Source organism: Brienomyrus brachyistius, chromosome 9 (genome assembly GCF_023856365.1).
Source record: "Brienomyrus brachyistius isolate T26 chromosome 9, BBRACH_0.4, whole genome shotgun sequence".
In the NCBI taxonomy this organism is placed as follows: domain Eukaryota; kingdom Metazoa; phylum Chordata; class Actinopteri; order Osteoglossiformes; family Mormyridae; genus Brienomyrus; species Brienomyrus brachyistius.
The window spans coordinates 21,562,306-21,584,195 of record NC_064541.1 but is presented as its reverse complement, the minus strand read 5'-3'; the positions used below and the strand labels follow the sequence as shown (position 1 = coordinate 21,584,195).

At 42.4% G+C, this 21,890-nt stretch overlaps 1 protein-coding gene and 1 long non-coding RNA gene across 2 annotated transcripts in view; one reads left to right on the top strand and one right to left on the bottom strand.

Moving 5' to 3' along the window:
- Positions 1-7,129, top strand: part of LOC125748633 (nectin-2-like) — a 36,837-nt gene extending 29,708 nt beyond the window's left edge. Inside the window, exons 7-10 of the mRNA XM_049025034.1 lie at positions 2,211-2,334; positions 2,471-2,528; positions 5,459-5,530; positions 5,625-7,129. Coding sequence (XP_048880991.1) covers positions 2,211-2,334; positions 2,471-2,528; positions 5,459-5,530; positions 5,625-5,804 — 434 coding nt within the window. The 3' untranslated portion in view covers positions 5,805-7,129. The remainder of the gene's footprint in view (positions 1-2,210; positions 2,335-2,470; positions 2,529-5,458; positions 5,531-5,624) is intronic.
- On the bottom strand, positions 2,807-4,368 carry LOC125748635 (uncharacterized). The gene is made up of 2 exons (XR_007399636.1): positions 4,252-4,368; positions 2,807-3,964 (listed from the first exon to the last, which is right to left on the bottom strand). It is a non-coding gene; the product is annotated as an uncharacterized LOC125748635 (long non-coding RNA).
- Positions 7,130-21,890: the final 14,761 nt, after the last annotated feature.

Below are 21,890 nucleotides of genomic sequence, written 5' to 3'. Positions count from 1 at the left end.
TGGTCTCGCCTCCGTGTTTTAACGGCTGTCAGTCACAGCTGCTGCTCGCGCTCATTATGCTCTCCAATCACACACCGCCTTGCCGGCAGGCTGGTCGCCTCCTAGCTGTCGTGCCGGGCTGCACGCCGGTGCCCCTGACCACCTGCTCTCCTGTGCATGTCTCCACCCCTCCCCTCATCACTTATTTAGCCGGTTACCAGGATACAGGCTCACCTGAGACGCGGGCACCGTAAACAGCACTTTCAGATATTGAGCCTCGTGAACGGAGAGGAGAAAGCCGACCCTCAGTGGTCTTCTCACAATATGAAGAGACACGTTTGATTGTAGTCCTTGTCGATTGTCTTTCATGTCTTACCTTTTTTAAAACTTTTAATACAAATCCTGGCTCTTCAGTTGCCTTCAGCAAAAAAAGTATTTTAATATTTCTTGATAGCTCATAATGTTACATGTCAAAATGCATTAGTATTTATGAAGAAATACAACCCTGCACATTTACCTGCCCCTTGATAAAATTACAGATAAAAACCCTCTTGATGTGGTTTTTGTTTCAACTGGGGGGTTCATCAAAATGAGACAATGAATTTTTATCTGTTAGCTAACAGCAGGAGCTATGGGGTACTCAGTGCTCCCGGGATCTATGCAGGGAGATTTGGAGGTTTATGCGCCTGTGGGAGGGGCTGGGCAGTTGTCAAAGGGGATTGGTGGAGGAGCCAGGTTCACTAGGTGACTTATGGGTCATTTGGGGAGACAAACGAAACAGTGACGGGTGTTGGAGTCCGTTAATCCTCTTTGGGGCACGAAACGCTCAGAGGTAGGAATGTGCAGCTGGCTGGTTGCTCGTTCCAGAGCAGTGATCGTATTGGCGGTAATTATCTCTTGTAGCCAGCTCTTGTATTTTCACACTGCCCACTCTCTCTGTCCCTTTCAGGCTCTCTCTCTCTCTCCTTCTCTCTCTCCCATCTTCCCACTCTCTTAGTCCATCTTCTGTTCTGCTTTGCTTGATGGAGTTGGGGGGATGATGGGGGGGGGGGGGGCAGAAAGGGATAAAGATGTGTGCTGGGCGGTAGGGTGAAGGAATTTGGGGGGTAGAAATGTCGCTGCAAGGTGGAGTTTGTAATTTATTCATTTTTTTTTTTGTCGCTGAGACTAGGCTGTACCTTCCAGACAGAGGGGACCTTTAAGATCGGGAGTCTGTCTCTCTTTCTGGCCCCGTTCATCATCACTGTACGCTCCCCTTCCCTCACATCCCTTCTCCGGCCTGCGGCCCAAAACTGCTAGGTCTTTGCTAGTCAACAGCAGAAAGGCGGCACGGTCCAAACCACGGAACTGAAGCCGCAGGGCGCACATATCTAAAGGCGCGTGCGGGGGAGGTGCCGGAATGCTCCAGATGAACGGGCAGAGCGGAGGCAGACGTGTGCGTGCGCATCTGATTGCCTTGCCGCCAATCATCAACAGAAGCCTGCCAAAATGTGCCCAGCACCTGTTCCAAATCGCTGGAATGCTTCCTCCTGTCCTGTCCCAAGGGCCAGTTCCGTTCAGGACTGAACACGCTAGCGATCATCAAGAGAGACTTAAATATTAGTATTAATGACTGCGCTGTGTATGACTGACTGCGAAATGCCACATTTTGATGGGAGGGGGTGTACGTCCTCCAGTGGCTCTGCATTGGCGCCACAGATGATGGTATCCTGCCAGCCCCCTGTTTGCCTATTTAGCATCGCGGTAAATGAGCCATCCCAGGCTAAGGGCTCCTGGCTGAAAAAGGAACAGCAGGCCTTGGGTACTTCATTAGCGAATGTTTTGTGTTCTATGGAAGTTTGAAGTCGGAGTTCCCCCTTGTGGATAAAGACGGTACTGCCTGGTCTTCGCGACGACGTCACCCCCTTTGTGCACTCATCTGTGCCTCATTCTGAACTACAAATATATACTGCAGTAACGGATTCAGTGAAGGCAATAATAATTTAACTTGGATTCTTCATAATCTGCACATTCCAGTCATTAAATTTTTAATCCCTGCATAATGAATACTTACATTTTTGCAGACTGTGGCATGATTGATACGTATTGTGATAAAAACTCAGTTCTGGATAATTCTCTCATTTTGTTTAGCAAAAGCTGAATATTTTATTTAATGCCTCAAATTCTCCTTGATCTGCTTTTAATTCTGATGTTGTCTAATGTCTGTCTGTCTGTCCTTCCGTCTACCCTAGAGACCCAGTTGCCAGTTAAGGGATCCACAACAGGAGCTGTCATCGGCGGGGTTATTGCCTGCATCATACTGGTGGCTGTTATAGCTACAGTTGTGATGATTCTCAAACGTCGCAGGAAGGAGGAGTGAGTGCCCCCCCCCCCCCTTGCTGTTGTTCAATGAGCCGCCGCGACGTCAGAATGTTGCTCTATTGAAAATACTGACCAGGAGACACTTTGCGAGGAGCTGAAATTTTTGCCACCCTCCCTTCCTCTCTTGTAGCACCCCTCCAAAACACAAGCCCCCGCCTCCCATGAAGACTAGCGGCTCTGCGGAAAAGGTGGGGGTCACTGTACCTGCTCAGGCCTGAGTTTTTTTTTTTTTTGTTAACCCTCTATGGCATGAATTTTTATTTTAGGAGGAAAAAAATATTTGACTCTAGTTTTAGGGAGCTTGGGGGTCCTTGATAAAATATTAATCATAAAATGTGTCCCCCCCAGCCCCCCCCACCAGATTTTGGTCTGTTGTCTCAGGGCAACAAGATGCTTCAAGGGTACTAAAACGCCAAGGTTTTGTATATTATATAATAAGTTGAATGAGAAGCAAACAAGCAATAAATTAATTTAAAAAGTTTTATTTCAACGACAACAACAATTTCAACAAGTTTTATTTCAACAATCATCAGTGGATGGTTTATCAATCTGTGTGTTGGAGATTAGCTACAGTGTATGTTTGTGTTTCTGAATGTATGTTCCTGTGGGGTAAAGACTGAATCAGTGTTTCTCCAACCCTACAAAGCACAGTCTATATTATTCTGTATGGAACCTCAGGAAGCAGTTGCTGGTGGATGTGAAACACAGATGCACGCCACATTTTTGGCACTTGGCTTTAGGTCTACCTTTGCATCCGGGTACCTTGCATCTCCCTTTCTTTTCATCCATGACCATCCAGTGGGCTGTGGCATCCAGACTCACATCAGGGACTGGAATAGGTGTAGCGGGTCCTCTTCTCCTCTTTTCTTCATACTCCCCAGCAATTGTGGAACTGGGACGACCTCTCTTACGTTCCAGATTCTTGCCACTTTTGCACAAGCTTTCTGCAATATATGACTTAAACGTGTAAAGCTTCATCTGTTCGTCTTTTCTCATCCCAGCACTGCTGCAGTCTCTCTTGTAGAGCAGCCAGGCAGTCACGATGGTCATGTCGATAAGGTGGAACATCAGCCGGTGGTACCACTTCTTCGATCTGATTTTGTTGCGGTACAGTGCAATGAGAGAGTCCAGCAGATCCACCCCACCCATATTCTTATTGTACTCTCTCACCACAGCAGGACAGGGGACTTGAATGATTTTTTTTTGCTTGCCATCCCACCTATCAACCTTGGTGACTGGGTGTGCTCCAATGTAATTACTGAGAAGACTGACTGAACGGTTATCATACCACTTCACAACATGCAAGGTGGTTTCTCCAACCTTAGCCGTCTTCTGTATAAAAGATCCACGTCCTACATCCCACCCACGTACTACTTGCTCCTACATCTGGCAGCTCAGGGGGTTGCACAGCTCTCCCTGTATAAATCTCAAAATTGTGTGGGACACCATCAGAGCCAGCTAAGATGAGTATCTTGTAGCCCCATTTCTTTGGTTTTGATGGCAGGTATTGCTTGAGTCTATTTCTTCCCTTGAAGGGGACCATCTGCTCATCTACAGCCAGCTTCTCAGACATTGGGATTCGATCATGTTCCTTACACCCATAAAATGTCCTTGCATCCATTTCCTGTGAATAATAGTAGATAGTACATCAAAAAAATTGATTATGGTGATAACTATGCATCCCTACACATCTCCATCCATGAGCATGTTATTGTTAAAACGAAAGTGGTCTAACTGCGCAATGTTGCCCTGTGGCAACAAATGAAAGACTACCGTTTTAGTATATAAATAAAGACAAAAAGTGCCTTTAATCAATTAAATAGGCTTCTTCACATATTCATGCACATCACAGATATTATTTATACAAAATTATTTACATTTTAACATGTTAAAAAGTGAAATGTATCTTACCTTTTGCTAGCAGTGTGTCCAAGCCGGCTATGGTTGCAAAAAGGACTGTTCCACCCCCAGACGAAAGGTCAAACCCACGCCCACCTCAAATTTTATTGGTTACAGACTTGTCATCAGACTTTTACTGTGATGTTTTTTTGGAAAAAATTTAAAGGGGCAGTGTGTGGGCCAAAAAAGTGGTTTGTTGCCTGAGGGTTACACCATGCCATAGAGGGTTAATTTAAATGTTAGTTTTGCTTGATGTTGTTATGAATCTCTACAGCAGTAGGTCTTCTAAATCAAATAACATGTAATTAATTCCAGCATACAGGTGTAAGAACTGCAGACGTTTGTTCCCTGAGGTATTCTGCATACTTTAAGTCCCGCTCTGGGCTTGGGAGTGAGGAGGAGCGAAAACCAAAAGATAACCATCCAGCACAAGGGAAGAAGTGAAATAGAGACAAAAGGTGTCATGCTGTGGAAGAGACACCGGCTCTGAGGAGTCTGCTAAAGAGAGCCGAAACAAAACCGAAGCTCGTATGCTGTTTGGCATTGACGCTATATTTATGTTAGGTTAGCAGCACGGTCAGAAAACACAAACAACGTGTGACCTAAATGTATGGTAGACAGAGCATGTGATCTTGGCCGCAGTGCTAGCCAGGCATTAGCTCTGCTTAACGGTTCCTCGTTAATGTGTTTCTCACATGTCAGCAGCCAGGGCTAGAGGTCCGTCCCCTTCCGTGTGTTTATAGACCCCTTGGGTGCTGTCACCGTGGACACCAGGGGTGGGCCAGCTCCCAGGGGTCCAGTTGTTGTTATGTTTTTATGGCGTCGCCATGGCAACCGTGTCACGTAGGAGCATGTTAACGTGGGTTAATTGATGCCCACACTCGGCACTCTGCATTGACAGCTAGGCTGCACCGCAGTAACCTGGCTCGATAAATAACCTACAGGTCCCTGTGAATCTTCCACAGATGGCCCTTGCTGTGTGTCTATGTGTATAGCAGCAGGATCATACAAAGCAAACCCCCTCCTCCCACATATTGGTTATAAATGCAACATTCATGTGATGGTTTAACAAAACAGATGTTGACCTTGCAAAAAAAAAAAAAAAAACCATTAAAGGTGTTTAACGGCTGTGTGTAAAGGGGCTATTATAAAAAGTGCGATTTGCCCGTGATATATCCTCATTTACACTGCTGACTGGAAATTCCTGTTTTTTTTGCAGCCAAATGCAGGTCAAGCCTCAGAGACCCAACCACTGGGACTGACATACAATAGCCACACAGAGCCCGTGACGGTGAGTCCACCGCCTCTCCGTGCACAAATGCACACACCAGCGTTCGAACATTTCCTGCTAACTGAAGTGTTTGTTTTTTTTTTGTCATACTCAGAACCTTGATGATGCTGATTACCAAAAAAATGGACATGGCGAAGACAGCGCCCTCTCTGGCTCGGAGGACCCAGCACATGGACGCTACCAAGATAACAGAGAACTGTACGGGATTGAACCAAGATTGCACTATTCTGCCAGTCGTGAGGGTGGCTTTATTTCTCCTCCTATGTATGTATAGATGGGGGGGGGGCGGGGAGGGGGGGGGGTGACAGTTATCAAAACCCTCCGGAAGGTATGCTGTGGCTCCGTCAAACACAAAATGAAAGTAACCACTGCTGTATTTGCCTCAGAACAAATCAGTGATAGAACATCACCTGGGCTGAAGCCTTGAAATGGGCCATGTCTGGCTTCTTGGATGTGACCACGAACAGCCAGGCCAATTAGCCCAGATACTGCTAATGCACTTCCTGGAAAGTGACGTAATCTCCAAGAAAGTTCCACCCTGTCCAATTGCTGTCTCATTAATTTATTGACACCTCTTGGTATTAATTGAAGTACTATGAGTATTCTACTTCTTTGAGTAAGTATAAGCTACCTGTAATTGACTGAGATATTCTGTAAATAAGCGTGGGGTTTCTCCTGCAGGATGAGTTGATGGCCAGTATCCTATTTTAGCGCTCTCTCTCCTGCACCCCTCTGCGGTGGCAGTATTGTCCGTCTACTGATTGTATCGGTGTTCCCAAGCGTCCGTATCATTACAAGTAAGGGGTCACCATGTCCTGAGCGTCACATACATGGGAACACCACTAAACTGTTTTAAATCTCTTTCCAGTAAGGCAGGGACTGTAAATGAATATGGGTCCTAGATTCTCAGACTGGGTACTGGAAGAGAGGAGGTTGTTTTAAAAAGAGGGCAGATAGGTAGGATTTTTCATTTTCTTGCAGGGTGAATCCCTACTTCTGTTGTTGGGAAAGGCATGAAAACATTCTGATTATAAAGTTTGTGATTGTTTTTTTTTTTCTCTGTACAAAAACTGTTTCGTCCATTGTTTTTTAATAAAAAAAAAGGATGTTTCAGAGATGTATATCTGCATGCCGCATGAGAATACTCCCATTCCCAGAAAGCCACCTGTCTGTGACAATCACACATCAGATGCAACTGAACCTGGTATGAGTCACTGGAAAGCAACCAAAGATAGTGCACACCCTATCCAGAAAAAATTCTCTTGGGGGGGGTTTCCTTACAGATGTGTTTTCCCCCACATTTGGAAACGCCGTGAAGCTCTTTTCCTCTGTGATTTAAAGGCTCATTTATAGCCATCCATGAAAATCTTCTCATCCTCTCGCTGTCGCTAAGGCCGTGCCTCTGTTTGTTTTACTCAAGCTTGGACGATGGAAAAAAAAAAGGTTGTTACTGTGTTTGCTGACGTGTTCTGTGGCTTATGAATTGTGCTTTTTATGTTTGTAATGTATAATTGAATTTTTTTTTTAATGCCTTTAAGAGCCAGTATATTTTTTGTGTACGATCTTTCAAATCCAATAAAATCAGTCTGTTCATGCTCACACCCTGGCTGATTCTTCTGAAGATGCCTTTCTTTTCCTGCGGCGTTTGAGGCTCATGTCGGCGACGTTCCCGTTACACCCTCCCGTCTTGAGTCACAGTGGTATCGCCCAGCCTGACACCTGTCACCCCTGACTCATTAACCCTGCATTTAATTAATGACACCAGCCGCTAGGCACCCCTGCAATAAAATGCGTTGCGATTCGCATGATCATTTGGTGTCAGGACACATTAACTTGGACAGCAGTGGCATGCGAACAAGGCTGACTTAATTAAATGGCGCATTTCTGTCAGCAGGCAGTGACCAGTTCCTCAGAGCTGATGATTAATACTAAACAACAGTTTAAAAATCATGTCCTTGGCAATTTCTCTTTTTTGGAACGCTGCGAGAGCTCTGTAGAAGTTGGCATCTGTAGTCGGTGGCTTCCTGACTAATTCATGGGAATGCCAGGTGACCTCTGGCCTGAAATTTCTGGTGCTCCAGAAGAACAACAGATACCTCCGGTCAAGCAGCGTTCTCTTTGGTCTCCTTCAAAGTGAACGTTTAGAACACCAAATTCCCTGCCGCGCAACATCAAGTGCCCGGCTATCAAAGCACGCAGCATTGTTAAACGTGAGTGTGCATATACGGTATCTGATTGTGTGTCCTTGTGATATAAGGCGAAAACCGCATTGCCATGGAAACACCTTAACAACGTGGAGTTTACATGGATTTAACAGCATATTAGTCAGACCCTGGGGATTTACCAAGCCGTGCAGAGCTCCTGAAGAGTATGCCGCGTGATATTTCCCACAAATGCAAAAATAAACAGAACTTATACCACTGTAACTGTATGATCTCCATTTCATCGGATTTGCCCTTGAAACTGTTCTGAAGGTGCTTCTTGTCATGTCTTGTTTAGATATTCCGTTCTTGTCATTCAGCTCTGATTAATTCTCCTGCTACTGAGTGGGACTCACTAAGTTTAATGATTTCCCTTGGGATGAATGAAGCTTTATCTTATATCTTATCTCTTAGTGTCTTCTTTTCGTTGAGGCCCTCTTATGTGCAATCAGACATGGCCTTGCTGTTTATATGACTCCTTGCCCTATGGTATTAGGATATCCTCTGCTGGCTTTAGTCCTAAGTGCTCATGTGCTTTAGAGGTTGGAGTTGGAAAAAAAAACGCTTCCGGGAGAAGCATGAAAGCACCAGATTGGAATTTCTCTCTAGGGATAGGCTGGAAACACTGAGGCCATCTTTAGCCCTTTACTTCTGCTTTCGGAAGTCACGGTTACGGTATTCCCATTTTCAATGACAGAGTCTGGGAAAGTCCAGTCCATTCAAGCTTCTGATCGTCTAAACGTAGACTGCCGTAGGTGCATTGTGGTCTGACCAGGTGAGAGTGTGAGGCAGGGTATCTGTTTCTCCATTAGGCACTAATCCCCAGGCTGGTGTTGCCATGGAGAGAAGGAGGGATGTAGGCAGGGGAGAGATTGACCACATTTAATTCAGGCCCAGGCTGATCCCAAGTTAATCCCCAGATCCTTGCAGGTGGACACCAGAAGGTTTCACTACACATTCTGTACCACAGTATAGTACAGATTATTCTTCAAATTTGGTCCACTTCAGGGCTCATGATGATGCTAAAGGTAATGTTCTTCAGGAACGTCGATGCTTATGCTTTAAAATATCAGAAACACCGTCCATGGTTGAGATCCACGATTCCACCCTAAAAGCTGATTAGGCCCTTAGCATCATAAGAGTGAGCATATGGATTATCTAAGTTGTCAGTGGCCTGTCTGTCACCTCACCCACCAACCCAGTCATAAGGCACTTATCCTGGTCAGGGCTTGCTTGGAGCCAATCCCAAGTAGCAGGTTAGCACAAGCTGAGCTACACCCCGGATGCTTTTACAATAATCTAATTAACAGTAATCACAATTACCAGAATTGTCTCTTTCATACAACATATAACAACTAATTTCCCTTATGTTGAGTGCATTTTTCTTCTTCCAAAGGGTAAGACAGCATGCTTTTCAGGAGTCATCCTAAATGTACACATTCCTTGTGGACAGCTGCAACAGAGAGGCAACTTGTGGGGCTTTAAGATCTAACCTGTGCTTCAAACAGAACCCTTTTCCTGGAATAGGAAGTCCTCTGCCGGCCAGCTGTCAGTAGGTGTGTGGTCATCAAGCTGCCACGAACAGTGGGCCCAGTAGGAGAAAAACAGCTTATGCACAAGAGATTATTATAGAGTAATGACTAATATGTACTCTGACAAATTCTCGACAGATATTAATTGGTATGGGAAATGTGTTTGTCTTGGTTATCTCCTTACACAGCTGCTTAGCATAATCTAGATATTGGCACGTCTAGTGCTAGAGATACAATGGCTTAATTACGACAATATTATAGGTCCTACCCGGGCACAAAGACGAAAGACAGGCCTGGACTGCATGCAGAAGAGCACAATTCGCTGTACATGGAGATGTGGCCCACAATGGTGCTTTTGTGGAAGTATCAATGGCTGGATTATCAAGGGAGACATGAATGACAAGGTCTTGGCCAAGACCTGGGGTTTCCACTTACTCGTACTGCCAGGCATCACAGAAACTTTCACATGGCACGTTCTAGATCATATAACTGATATAAGTCATGGTAAGAGCATTTGAAAAACGATTTGAGAATTTTGTCTGGTTTGACAACTATCTACAGGTAGCAACCGAAAAACATATTACAATAAATATATTTGTCCTTGGATACTGTATAATGTTTTCTTTAGAGTAGGTATTCTTTTTATCCAAACCTTATGCGATTCATTGATTTCATCCCATTCCCATGATGGTGTGATCAACAAAGTATGAAGAACAAAAGATCTTTGAGATTTTTTTGAGTGGCAAGTAGATATCGCTTTCCTACGTCACTGTGATAGAACCATAAAAATACAAGTTTAAATTGCAGTTCCCATCATTTGCTGGTCATTTGAAATGAGGGTTGTCATAATAGTTTTACAGCTGTCTCATGTTTCTAAATTGGGTGTGTAGAGTGTTATGAACCATGCCGTGCTTTTTTTGTCAAATTTGATTCTTTTGAGTTTTTTCCTCTGAAGTAGGTTATTAGACAATGTTACACTATTTTAGTCAACTTGCCTGCACTGGCCTGAACACCAGTGACACTGAAACAAGTGGAGGTACAGGGAATGCATGTGGTGATATTTTCTCAGTTACTTTGGCACATTTCATGAAACATATTTAACATTCTCATCACTACAAAATATGGTCAGTATGTCAGTGTAAGTCTGCTCCTGAGCTCCATAATTCTGAATGATAGTCGGTTCCCACTTTCTTATTATCACTGACCGATTGTTCTGCTTTAGCAAACTGATACTTATTCATGTCGAACACACATTTCAACTTTACTAAGCTCCATATTACAGTGCGTAAAGTTCACTGTTGAAAGAAAGCACTCGCATGCATTTTTATGATCTTAAGGCCCTGTGCACTAACAAACAAAAAAGTCACACAGCACTGTATAACACAAAAACAACAAAATGGCAACAAAATCATGCATTGTAGAAACAAAAAATACGACAGTGGTGTATCACTGAAATTTGATGAATATATTTTTGAAAATTTGGTGAACTGTTTTGCATGTGGTGGCTAACACAATGATCACTTACATAGTTTTGAGTATAAAAGTATTTCAATGGCAAACTACATAATTTATTTTGACCAACAAGACTAAAACAACTGAAAATCATCACAAATTATGACAAACACACACATATTTGCATAAATGTACTAAAAAGTTTGTGTCAAGTAATGAGAAATCACATTCCGCTATGCAGAAATATGAGCATTACACTTGTTATTTTGCATGTTAATCATCATTAGAGTAATGGTCCACATCAATCGAGAAAAACTGTTATGATCAGTCAGTGACAGTCAGTGAGAAAGTGGGAAGTGACCATCATTCAGAATTTTGTAGCTCAGGAGCATACTTACACAGACATACTGACAATATACCTAAGCATGTTGTCTCTCATAGTTAAAACAATGCTGATTGTACTTTTTTATCTTAATGCCGCTGACTAATTCATTGGTGGAATTATTTGCTTTTGATAACGGAGTTAAATTTTTTTTTCCAATAGCTATGATACATTGTGCAATACTGAGTCACTTTCTCAAAACTGGTCAAAATAGCTCACCTCCAAATGTACTACAGACACCAAAACAGATAATCCATGTCTCAAAAATATAGCGTTATTTATATGTCTTTATAACTTTGCATATTTCTTTATAACTTTATAATTCCTTGCCGTTTTGCACTAATTGGTTGACATCCAATTTTGTTGCACATGTGGAATGGCAATAAAGATATTCGATTCAAAAGAGACTCATACCACCAAAACATTAGCACCTAATATATTTCTGGAAGAACCCTATAAACACACATAAATGAACAGCCTACAAAACACTAACCACAGACAGCATTACATAAAATATAATATGGGTCATCAGTAAAGTAACTCTAATGTCATTTGTCATAACCATAGCATTACAAAACAGAACCATGTATTTCAATGACTTTTCATTCTGTAATGTAATTCCAAAATAATCATCGCTAATTTTCCAAAAATGAAAAAAGCACAAAAATGCATTTGTAACCTTTCTTTCTAAACTCTGGAGGGAGGAAAGTAAGTAAAACAAAATCACACCAAGATAATTTATTTATTTTGGGCTGTAAACGTTTACACATAAAACAAATAAAACTATTTCCCTCTAAGTTTGGGCCTGGCTCATTCTCTATATAATTATTTCCATTCCCTTTGGTTTCACGGTTTGGATTTCGACAACAGAAAAATATACATATTCATACTGTTAAAGATCATACAAATAAAAACAGGACATAATGAATAACTGCTATAACCAATATGACCGTAGTAGAAAAATATTTGGCAAAAGATAACCTCGCTCATTAATTCGCATGATCTTAGTCAACCAATATACTATATGCATATATAAAAGCACGCTGCAATGCTAGGTTAGTCATTTCAGTGTAGTAGGTCAACAATGCTTTGCTTTCGCTTGGCTCTTGTCTCTTTTTCCTCAGATTCAACGGTAGACGATCAGCTCCGGTCCAAATCCCGGCAAGGTGCCGTACACAGTCAAGGGCGTAACTTTGGCTGGAACATTAGGGGGGTTGAGGTCTCCACCCATTACGGATCGAAACATAATTATTGGGGAGGGGGGGGGTTTGTATTAGTTGGTTTTGATTTATTGGGGGGCTACAACCCCCACCCCGTAATTTACGCCCATGGCCACCGTCAACGTCCACTGGTGTCGAACAGGAGATCGGACGACAAAAAAACAACCGAAGATGTCTCTTAATCCTTAACCCCTAAAAAATGGTCAACAGTATAACCATTTCCCCCCATGAATTACTTTAAGCCCATAAAAATTGTAATTAGCTATCCACTTGGCAATGTCACCATCCGATGCGTTTCTCCGTTTCTTACATCCGGCGAAAGCAACAAGTTGCCGCACAGCTAAAGTATCTTGGGGGGAGGTTACACATTATTTCGGGAAAATACTACCGAAACAAAATACACTGTGCACACACACACATACACTAGCGGTCAAAAGTTTTGCACAAACTGAGATTTTCTACATTTACATGTTACTTACTTGACATTTAATAAAAATGCAATCAACAATCGTCGCTAACATAATTTTACCGCATATTCACCATTTGAATACCTTTATTAGCAAGAAAACGTCATATCTTTGAATAATCAAAGTCACCTCCACTAGCAGCAGGGAAAATTCGAGGCATTCTTTCTAAAAGGGGCATTAAATACTGCTTTGTTTTCTGGGATGAAAACTAGTGCGTTTAAAGTAAAAGGACAGACTAGAATTTAATTATGCCATCACCACACACCCAGTTAACAGGATGTCAGACATGCACTGTTACATACTTAATACATTCCATGTTATTAAGGAAACGTGTTTTATTTGACATATTTTCATTTGCAGTTGTTCACTCAACTTTGCAGTGCTTAGCAAGAACAAAACTCTGAAATACATGGAAAAGTGGTAAAAAAATTGGTTGTGCAAAACCTTTTGTAGTGTTTATGTGTGTGTTTATATGTATATGTATGTATGTATGTATGTATGTATGTATGTATGTATGTATGTATGTATGTATATATACACTGCTCAAAAAAATGAAAGGAACACTTTGAAAACATCAGATCTCAATGGGAAAAAACCATGCTGATATCTATACTGATGTAGACTGGGTAATGTGTTAGGAATGAAAGAACCACATCGTTTGATGGAAAATAAATTAGCAACCTACAGAGGGCTGAAATGAAAGACCCCAAAAATCAAAGTGAAAAAATGATGCGGCAGGCTAGTCCATTTTGCCAAAATTTCATTGCAGCAACTAAAATTGTACTCAGTAGTTTGTATGGCCCTCACGTGCTTATATGCATGCCTGACAACGTCTGGGCACGTTCCTAATAAGATGACGGATGGTGTCCTGGGGAATCTCCTCTCAGATCTGGACCAGGGCATCACTGAGCTCCTGGACAGTCTGAGGTGCAACATGGTGGCGTCGAATGGACTGAAACATAATGTCCCAGAGGTGTTCTATTGGATTTAGGTCAGGCGAGCGTGGGGGCCAGTCAATTTTATCAATTCCTTCATCCTCCAGGAACTGCCTGCATACTCTCGCCACATGAGGCCGGGCATTGTCATGCACCAGGAGGAACCCAGGACCCACTGCACCAGCATAGGGTCTGTCAATGGGTCCAAGGATTTCATCCTGATACCTAATGGCAGTTGAGGTGCCCTTGTCTAGCCTGTAGAGGTCTGTGGTCTCCATGGATATGCCTCCCCTGACCATCACTGATCCGCCACCAAACCGGTCATGCTGAACAATGTTACAGGCAGCATAATGTTCTCCACGGCTTCTCCAGACCCTTTCATGTCTGTCACATGTGCTCAGGGTGAACTTGCTCTCATCTGTGAAAAGCACAGAGCACAAGTGGTGGACCTGCCAATACTGCTAATCCCTCCTCTCCTCTGGAGCTGGTCACAAGTTCTTATCTGCACCACATCTGATGTCCTCTCTAGCGATCATCTACGGTAGTACCTCTTGGCAATATAGGGAATCACCTGGAATGGATGCCTACTGTGTTGGTCTTATTTTTATTTATTTTATATCATATCAGTTTTACAATATATTTCAAAAGGGTCTACACAATACTGTAGCACATTACAGTTTTTTTCTGATTGCTTACACACTAAAAGAAAGTCTCCCACATTTGGCGTAACTTTACACTTAGTTAGCAAACAATCGGCCCAGATTTGCACAACATTAAGCTCATTGTCAGTTTCACACTTCTTGCAAAACTCAACACACAGCGATTGGCAAATCATTAAACACACTTGTCCATTTCAAAGCACTGGCTTTAAAACACTCACACCCATGAACCATTTGGTTAAACACAAGCACCAGGTGCAAAAATATTTAGGTGCTTATTAATAGACACACTAATCAGGCTTAGGCACTATAAGGGAACAGATGAGTTAACCTGTCGTCAACATACATGGAGGACATGAGATGAAGGAGAAGAGTGAGAATGAAAGGAGGTATCCATGGTGGAGAAGCAGGTGAAGGCAGAGGTCAAGGTAGAGGCCAAGGAAGAGGTCAAGTTAGAGGTAGACCTGGTGGAGGGAGAGGATATAGAAGACCAAATTTTTCCAACGACATTCTTTCAACCCTTATTGATCATGTAGAAAATCATGAGTTGACATTAAGCGAGGCTGGACTGGAGAGTCCAGCCAAGCTTCAGCAGATATACAGTGGCATCTGTAATCCAGACATTTTGTTAACAGCATAGGTGAAAAACATCTCCCCTTTTTACAGTAAATTGGTAGCTTGGTATCCATGCCTAATCATGTGATTTTACTGTACAAGCTACATGTATTTTGTTCTGTCAACATAGGATTGAGGGTCAGGAACGCCAAGGAGGAAAGGGCCCCATGTTCACAGAAGACCAAGAAGGAGCCATTAAAAATATGGTTTTGGCTAATAATGCAATAAGACTCAGGGAAATTTAAAAAAAACATTGTCAGTGACCAAACAGTTTTTGGCAACAGGTATCTCCTTCCACACTGGCTCGTACCCTAAAAAAAAAAATCACGTCCAGATGAAACAACTGTACAAAGTTCAATCTGAAAGAATTTTACAATAGTGAAAAAAATCTGAGATGTTCTTCTACTTGGCTGTAGTGTTGTGCTAATTGTGTGAAGTATTTTGAAAATATGGGCCCAATTTTCAAAATTGTGCTTAAGCAATTGAAAAAAACTGTAATTTCTTACACTCTGATAGATGTTATTTTGGTTTACATGTATTTTCTGTAATATTTACAGTATTTCGGTTTTCAGCCACAGTTTGAAAAAAGAATGTCATGGAATCAATAAAATTTGCATCAACGCATTTCTGATTCTGGATCCAGTTCTTTGCAAGAAGCCGAATTTGACACAGCCTGTGTAGAAAGGTAACAAATGGCACTGGCATGAAAGCTATGTAATAGGCTACAATGACAAGAAATGGTGCACTGATTCACACTGAGTGCTGTATTTTGTTGTCCATTGTGTAATGATTGATTGGAAGAGCTCATACACTTGTTTGCAAGCTGTGTTGTTTGAAGGCAAAATTTGCCTTTGTTTCATATTCTAAATGTTTTGTCACGGTTAGGGCCTTTGGAAAATGTGGAGTTTGAGTTGCCTGCTGCATTAAAGAACACTATTGAAGAAAAACTGTAAATTTGGTTTTAGCAAATAATGAAATAAGGCTAAGAGAAATTCAAAGCCGCTTCATAAATGATCGTATAATTTTTAGCCACATCAGGCAAGTCAGCCTGAGCATGCTAACCTGTGTACTTCAATGACACCAAGTAAACATGAAGCAGCCTTACAGGGTTCCCTTTCAGAGAAATGCAGAAAGAATCAAAGATCAGAGGCACGAGTATGTGACAGTAAGTACACGACTGATGACATACATCATTTTCATAATACTAAAATATGCCATATTGACCTTTTTTTAGAGAGAAAGAGTGCTGGAAATGGACGCGGATACAATCTCCCATGAGTTTATTTTCATGAATGAGGCTGGCTTCAACCTCACCAAAACCAGTGGCCTGTACTACGAAGCGGGGTTACCGCGGCTTATCGGGGTAACTTTGCGAGTAATTTGATGCCGTATCGTGTAAGTTCGTGATTAACCCGTACTACAAAAGGCGGGTAGATTTTACTCGAGGCATGCTGCGATGGCAATTTACGCTAAGTCTCAAACCTGCTCCGAGCAGTTTTTGTTCTTGGTTAAATCGAGGTTTCTGCGAAAGCCAGCCCGATATGAGCACCACCGCTCCAACTATAATTTCTCCGAAGGCAATGCAAGCGTACCTGGATGATCCATACTACTTTAGCGCGCGAATCGTGAGGAGCCATCTCTGTCAATATGTATGAAATGGAGCAATGGCATATAATGTATTAATTAATAACTGTCATGCCCGGCTCGTCCGCTCCTCGTGTGTGCCAGGCCCCCTGATTACCCGCGTGTGCTTCCCTGATCGTCGCCAGCTGTGTCCGATTACTTTGCTCAGTCTTGTCCTATTTAAGTCTTAGTCTTGCTTGTCTCCCTTGTCCGTCGTTGTGGATCTATGTTCCCTGCTCCCAGTTCCCGAAATAAACCCCTGGTTTGCCCCGACTTCGACCCGTTTGCCTGTTCCTTGCCCGCCTACCCGCACGATCGCCGCACTGTTCACCGTTGATCGTGACAATAACGGTTAGAGAGAAAGTTATTCTGAAAACCGAAGGGGTGTGCATTGTTCCCTGTTGTCCACAGATCAAAGCACACGTCACTATAGACCAGATTTGTCTGGTTTTAAAGTTATTAACCCATTCATGTATTGTTCCATTGCACATTATACGGACACATTTGAACATTAAAAAAATAATAATAAATCGTACGTAAAGCAATCGGGGAAACAAAGGGGTGTGCAACAGTCGACATGAGCCCAAAATGCTAACCCGTCATGTAATTACGGTTGAAAGGACCTATTATATATTAGCTATTAACACGATTTCCCAGCTAGCATTGGTTCGTTGGGCCGACGTCGGCTGTTGGTCGTTATGTCGATGGTCAAAAGCGGACGTCGACACAACGTCTGGCCAACATAATGGTCTACATAATGAAAATAAGATTTTTGGATATTATTGTTTGTTAGATACACTAACTGCCTTTTAATAGGCTAATTTCCTTTCTTTCTGAATCGATGAAATACACTTGATGTCGTCCAAATTTTTCGTCGGCGGAACGTCTGGCAGACGTCTCATAGACCTTTACTCTAAGTCCAAGATCGACGTTGGTTTTACGTTGGCCACAGGGAATTGCACACATTTGCTTATCACTACTTGGTTTACTGCACGTTGGGACAACGTGCATCTGACGTTCGTTGCAGACGTTGAGTTGACGTAAACCCGATGTGCAGATGCACGTCCGGCCAACGTCTGCTAATGACGTTGGGCCGACGTTATGTCTGACGTTCTACCAACGTTGGGCCAACGTTAAATGTTAGCTGGGTTGACACGAACGAAATGGTTTGAAGCGCAAAAATAATCGCTGTGCATCGTTGTCTGTGTACTAGACATCACAATTCTGTCATTTAAAACGCCCCACCTTCTGTTCAAAGTTATTAAAGCCAGAAAACTGAATATTTAATATGATGCTAACCTAACCGCGGTGACAGGCTCCTAGTCCTTTTCCTCACTGCACGTATGCTGCCGTTTTGTCCTCTTGTAAATCATTTGTTTGTTAAACAATTGCTCACCTTCTATTATGTGTAATATGAACAGACGCCTTTTTCTTATTAGCTGTAAACTTAGAAACACACTTAAGTGGAGGCTAGACACGACAAATCTTTCATAATGAGTCACTTGCCACTTGACATGATTTTTTATATTTCATTTTGACTTGCTGCCACGTTCGCTTTCCACTACTATTCCATTTGAAATCGGATCAGTTAAGTTTTTGTTAACATCAGGTCTACATTGTGAGTAACATCAAAGTAATGGAACTAAAGGGAGCATTACATTACTTAACTAATAACAGGCTTACTTCTGAATTGTATCGCATCTGTGAGCCTCTGTATTTATTAACAGTATTTCTATTTTCAGATAACACTAGTCTAATACTCGGTCGTGATATATTTTAGACCACGTTTTATGACCATAAAAATGTACTTATGCATTTACTCGGTCGGCAATACGTTACCAACAAGCCTGCCTGCTTTTCTTGGCTGCAGTGGTATTGGACCTTCCTTGCAGCGTTGATTTAAACTCCTCATAACCCTGTATAATTATCATGCAGTCTTCCTCCGTGAAATATGGAGATCGCGCCATGAGTCAAACGGTGACTTGCGCTGCCGAACGTACGTGCTTCTTTTATGTGAACGCGCACAAACTCCAAGGCATTGATGTAACAAATCAACTTCTCAACTGGCGTCGTAGTACTAATTAGCACCGATTGAGAAAACCCGATTTTGTCAACTCCGCGTTCGCAAATTAACTCCAGGTTAAATCTGATTTGGTTAACCTCCCTTCCTTAGCACAGGCCACAGCAGAAGGGGAAGAAACATCATTGGTCACAGAGCTGTTGTGGACCTTCCTGGCCTATGTGGGGGAAACATAACTACACTGAACAAAAATATAAACGCAACACTTTTGTTTTTGCTCCCATTTTTCATGAGATGGACTTAAAGATCTACAATTCATTCCAGATACACAATATTACCATTTCTCTCAAACATTTCTCACAAATCAGTCTAAATGTGTGATAGTGAGCACTTCTGCTTTGCTGAGATAATCCATCCCACCTCACAGGTGTGCCACATCAAGATGCTGATCTGACATCATGGGTAGTGCACAGGTGTACCTTATACTGCCCACAATAAAAGGCCACCCTGGAATGTGCAGTTTTGTCTCACAGCAAAATGCCACAAGCATTGAGGGAGCGTGCAATTGGCATGCTGACAGCAGGAATGTCAACCAGATCTGTTGCTCGTGCATTGAATGTTCATTTCTCAACCATAAGCCGTCTCCAAAGGCGTTTCAGAGAATATGGCAGTACATCCAACCGGCCTCACAACCGCAGACCACGTGTAACCACACCAGCCCAGGACCTCCACATCCAGCAGGTTCACCTCCAAGATCGTCTGAGACCAGCCACTCAGACAGATAATGCACGGCCCCATGTTGCAAGGATCTGTACACAGTTCTTGGAAGCTGAAAATGTCCCAGTTCTTGCATGGCCAGCATACTCACCGGACATGTCACCCGTTGAGCATGTTTGGGATGTGCTTGACCGGCGTATACGACAGCGTGTACCAGTTCCCACTAATATCCAACAACTTCGCACAGCCATTGAAGAGGAGTGGACCAACATTCCACAGGCCACAATTGACAATCTGATAAACTCTATGCGAAGAAGATGTGTTGCATTGCATGAGGCAAATGGTGGTCACACCAGATACTGACCGGTTCTGAGTCCCCAGACCCCCAATAAAGCAAAAAACTGCACATTCCAGGGTGGCCTTTTATTGTGGGCAGTATAAGGTACACCTGTGCACTACCCATGATGTCAGATCAGCATCTTGATGTGGCACACCTGTGAGGTGGGATGGATTATCTCAGCAAAGCAGAAGTGCTCACTATCACACATTTAGACTGATTTGTGAGAAATGTTTGAGAGAAATGGTAATATTGTGTATCTGGAATGAATTGTAGGTCTTTAAGTCCATCTCATGAAAAATGGGAGCAGAAACAAGAGTGTTGCGTTTATATTTTTGTTCAGTATATTTGTGCTGCCATCACAAATAATGGCGTTCTCCACCACCATGCCAGTCTTGGTCCTTACAACACTTGGTCCTTACCATTTGAGCGAAACTCTGAAAGAATAAAAGAGCAATGATATCAATATGTGCAAGTAAGCAAACTGTTACAGTACACTCAGCACTAGCATGTACAGTATACTGTACTATATATGTCATTCACAGAACGGAGTGCACTCTATTTTTATTGTGTATAGAGACTTTTTGACTCAGTGGAGAGGCCTCATGAATACATCTTCATGGATGAAGCTGGATTCAATCTGGCAAAAAGGAGAAAGAGAGGTCGCAGCATAATTGGTCAACGTGCGATTATAGAAGTACCTGGCCAGGGTGGTGGAAATGTGACCATATTAGCTGCCATCAGCAGCTATGGGGTTGTCCACTGCCATGTTACTGTCGGCCCATACAACACTGACCTTCTTCTAACGTTCCTGGATGCTTTGCTCGGACATGAGGAGAGAGGTCACGAGCAGGCAGAACATCATATTTGTATTATCATTTGGGACAATGTGACCTTTCACCGTGGTCCAAGAATACGCGATTGGTTTAACAATATCCAGCATTTTATGAAATCATAAGAGCTTCATTTTACAGGATAGGTGAGGCGTTTTGTTCTTTGGGTGTGTGATTTTGTGAATTGTGTTTAGTGATTTGACGTATTGAGCCATGTTGTCACAATTGTGCTTAAGCGATTGAGAAAAACTGTAACATGAAAATGGGAAAATGGCGCCCCCTAGCGTGATGTAAACAAAAGAGCACCTTCAACATCACGTGTTCAAAATGAAGTAGGGTGATGCATTATGGTCAAGCCATAGGTGATACTGATTCTCACGTATATCTAAACAGCCTTTTCGGCTGCAGATAATTCAGAACGGGGAGTTTTTGATCTCAAAAACACCAGAATCGGCTGTCCTTTAAAGCAAGTCAAATTGAAAACGATTTGAAGGTTGCTACCCTCTGACCAGATAGGTACTAAAATACATGTTTTTTAAGTCATTGTTGGTGGGAGTTTAGCTGCCTGTATTTCCAAATAAATATTAAATCGGCTTTTAATGAAATTCTGTTTGATTGCATGTATGAATGTTAATCAGAATCAGACTCTAAACGGACTTTGGCCTCCTTAATATTCAAATGAATTGTGTATTCCTGTAATCAGCAAGTAAAGGGGTACTAATTTATGCTTGGGCTACCAATGCTACAGATGAAATAAATAATTAGATTGCTTAGACGAATTCTATGTTTTATGACCTATGTTATTGGCTACTTAATTGCACATAAAACATAAAAATTGCACATAAAAACATTCTTAGAGGGATTAATAATCGAAAGCTGGATCCTGGACCATTGGAGGCCTTACTTTTCGCTGCAGTGTTGCTATGTGTCATACACAAACGATTAAATTGCATCTTTTTTTGTCCTGATTGACAGCCTAAAATCATCATAGGGGCATCGGTGAGCAGAGACAGGCTTTGAAGGGGCTCTAGCCGCGAACATCAAAGAAAGTAGGAACCGCTCGCCTTCTCTAATAAGCCGCGTCCTCAAAAACTGCCTGTGTTTTTCAGCCTTTTAATGGCACTTAACTGAAACCTCGTTGAAATCAAAAGATAACTGTTAAGCTGTGTGCAGGGCTGGCTTGTTATATTCAGCACTGCGACGGGGTTGTTGTTAAGCTAGAGCATTCAGATGAATTGTCACTCCCCAAACGAGCGGTGGTTCTGATGGCGGGGGAATATCATGGAGTAGGGGACCTGATACAAAAACGTGACCTTTAAAAAACATATTGCTTCACGACACTAGGGAAATTATGATGTTGAGTGTTT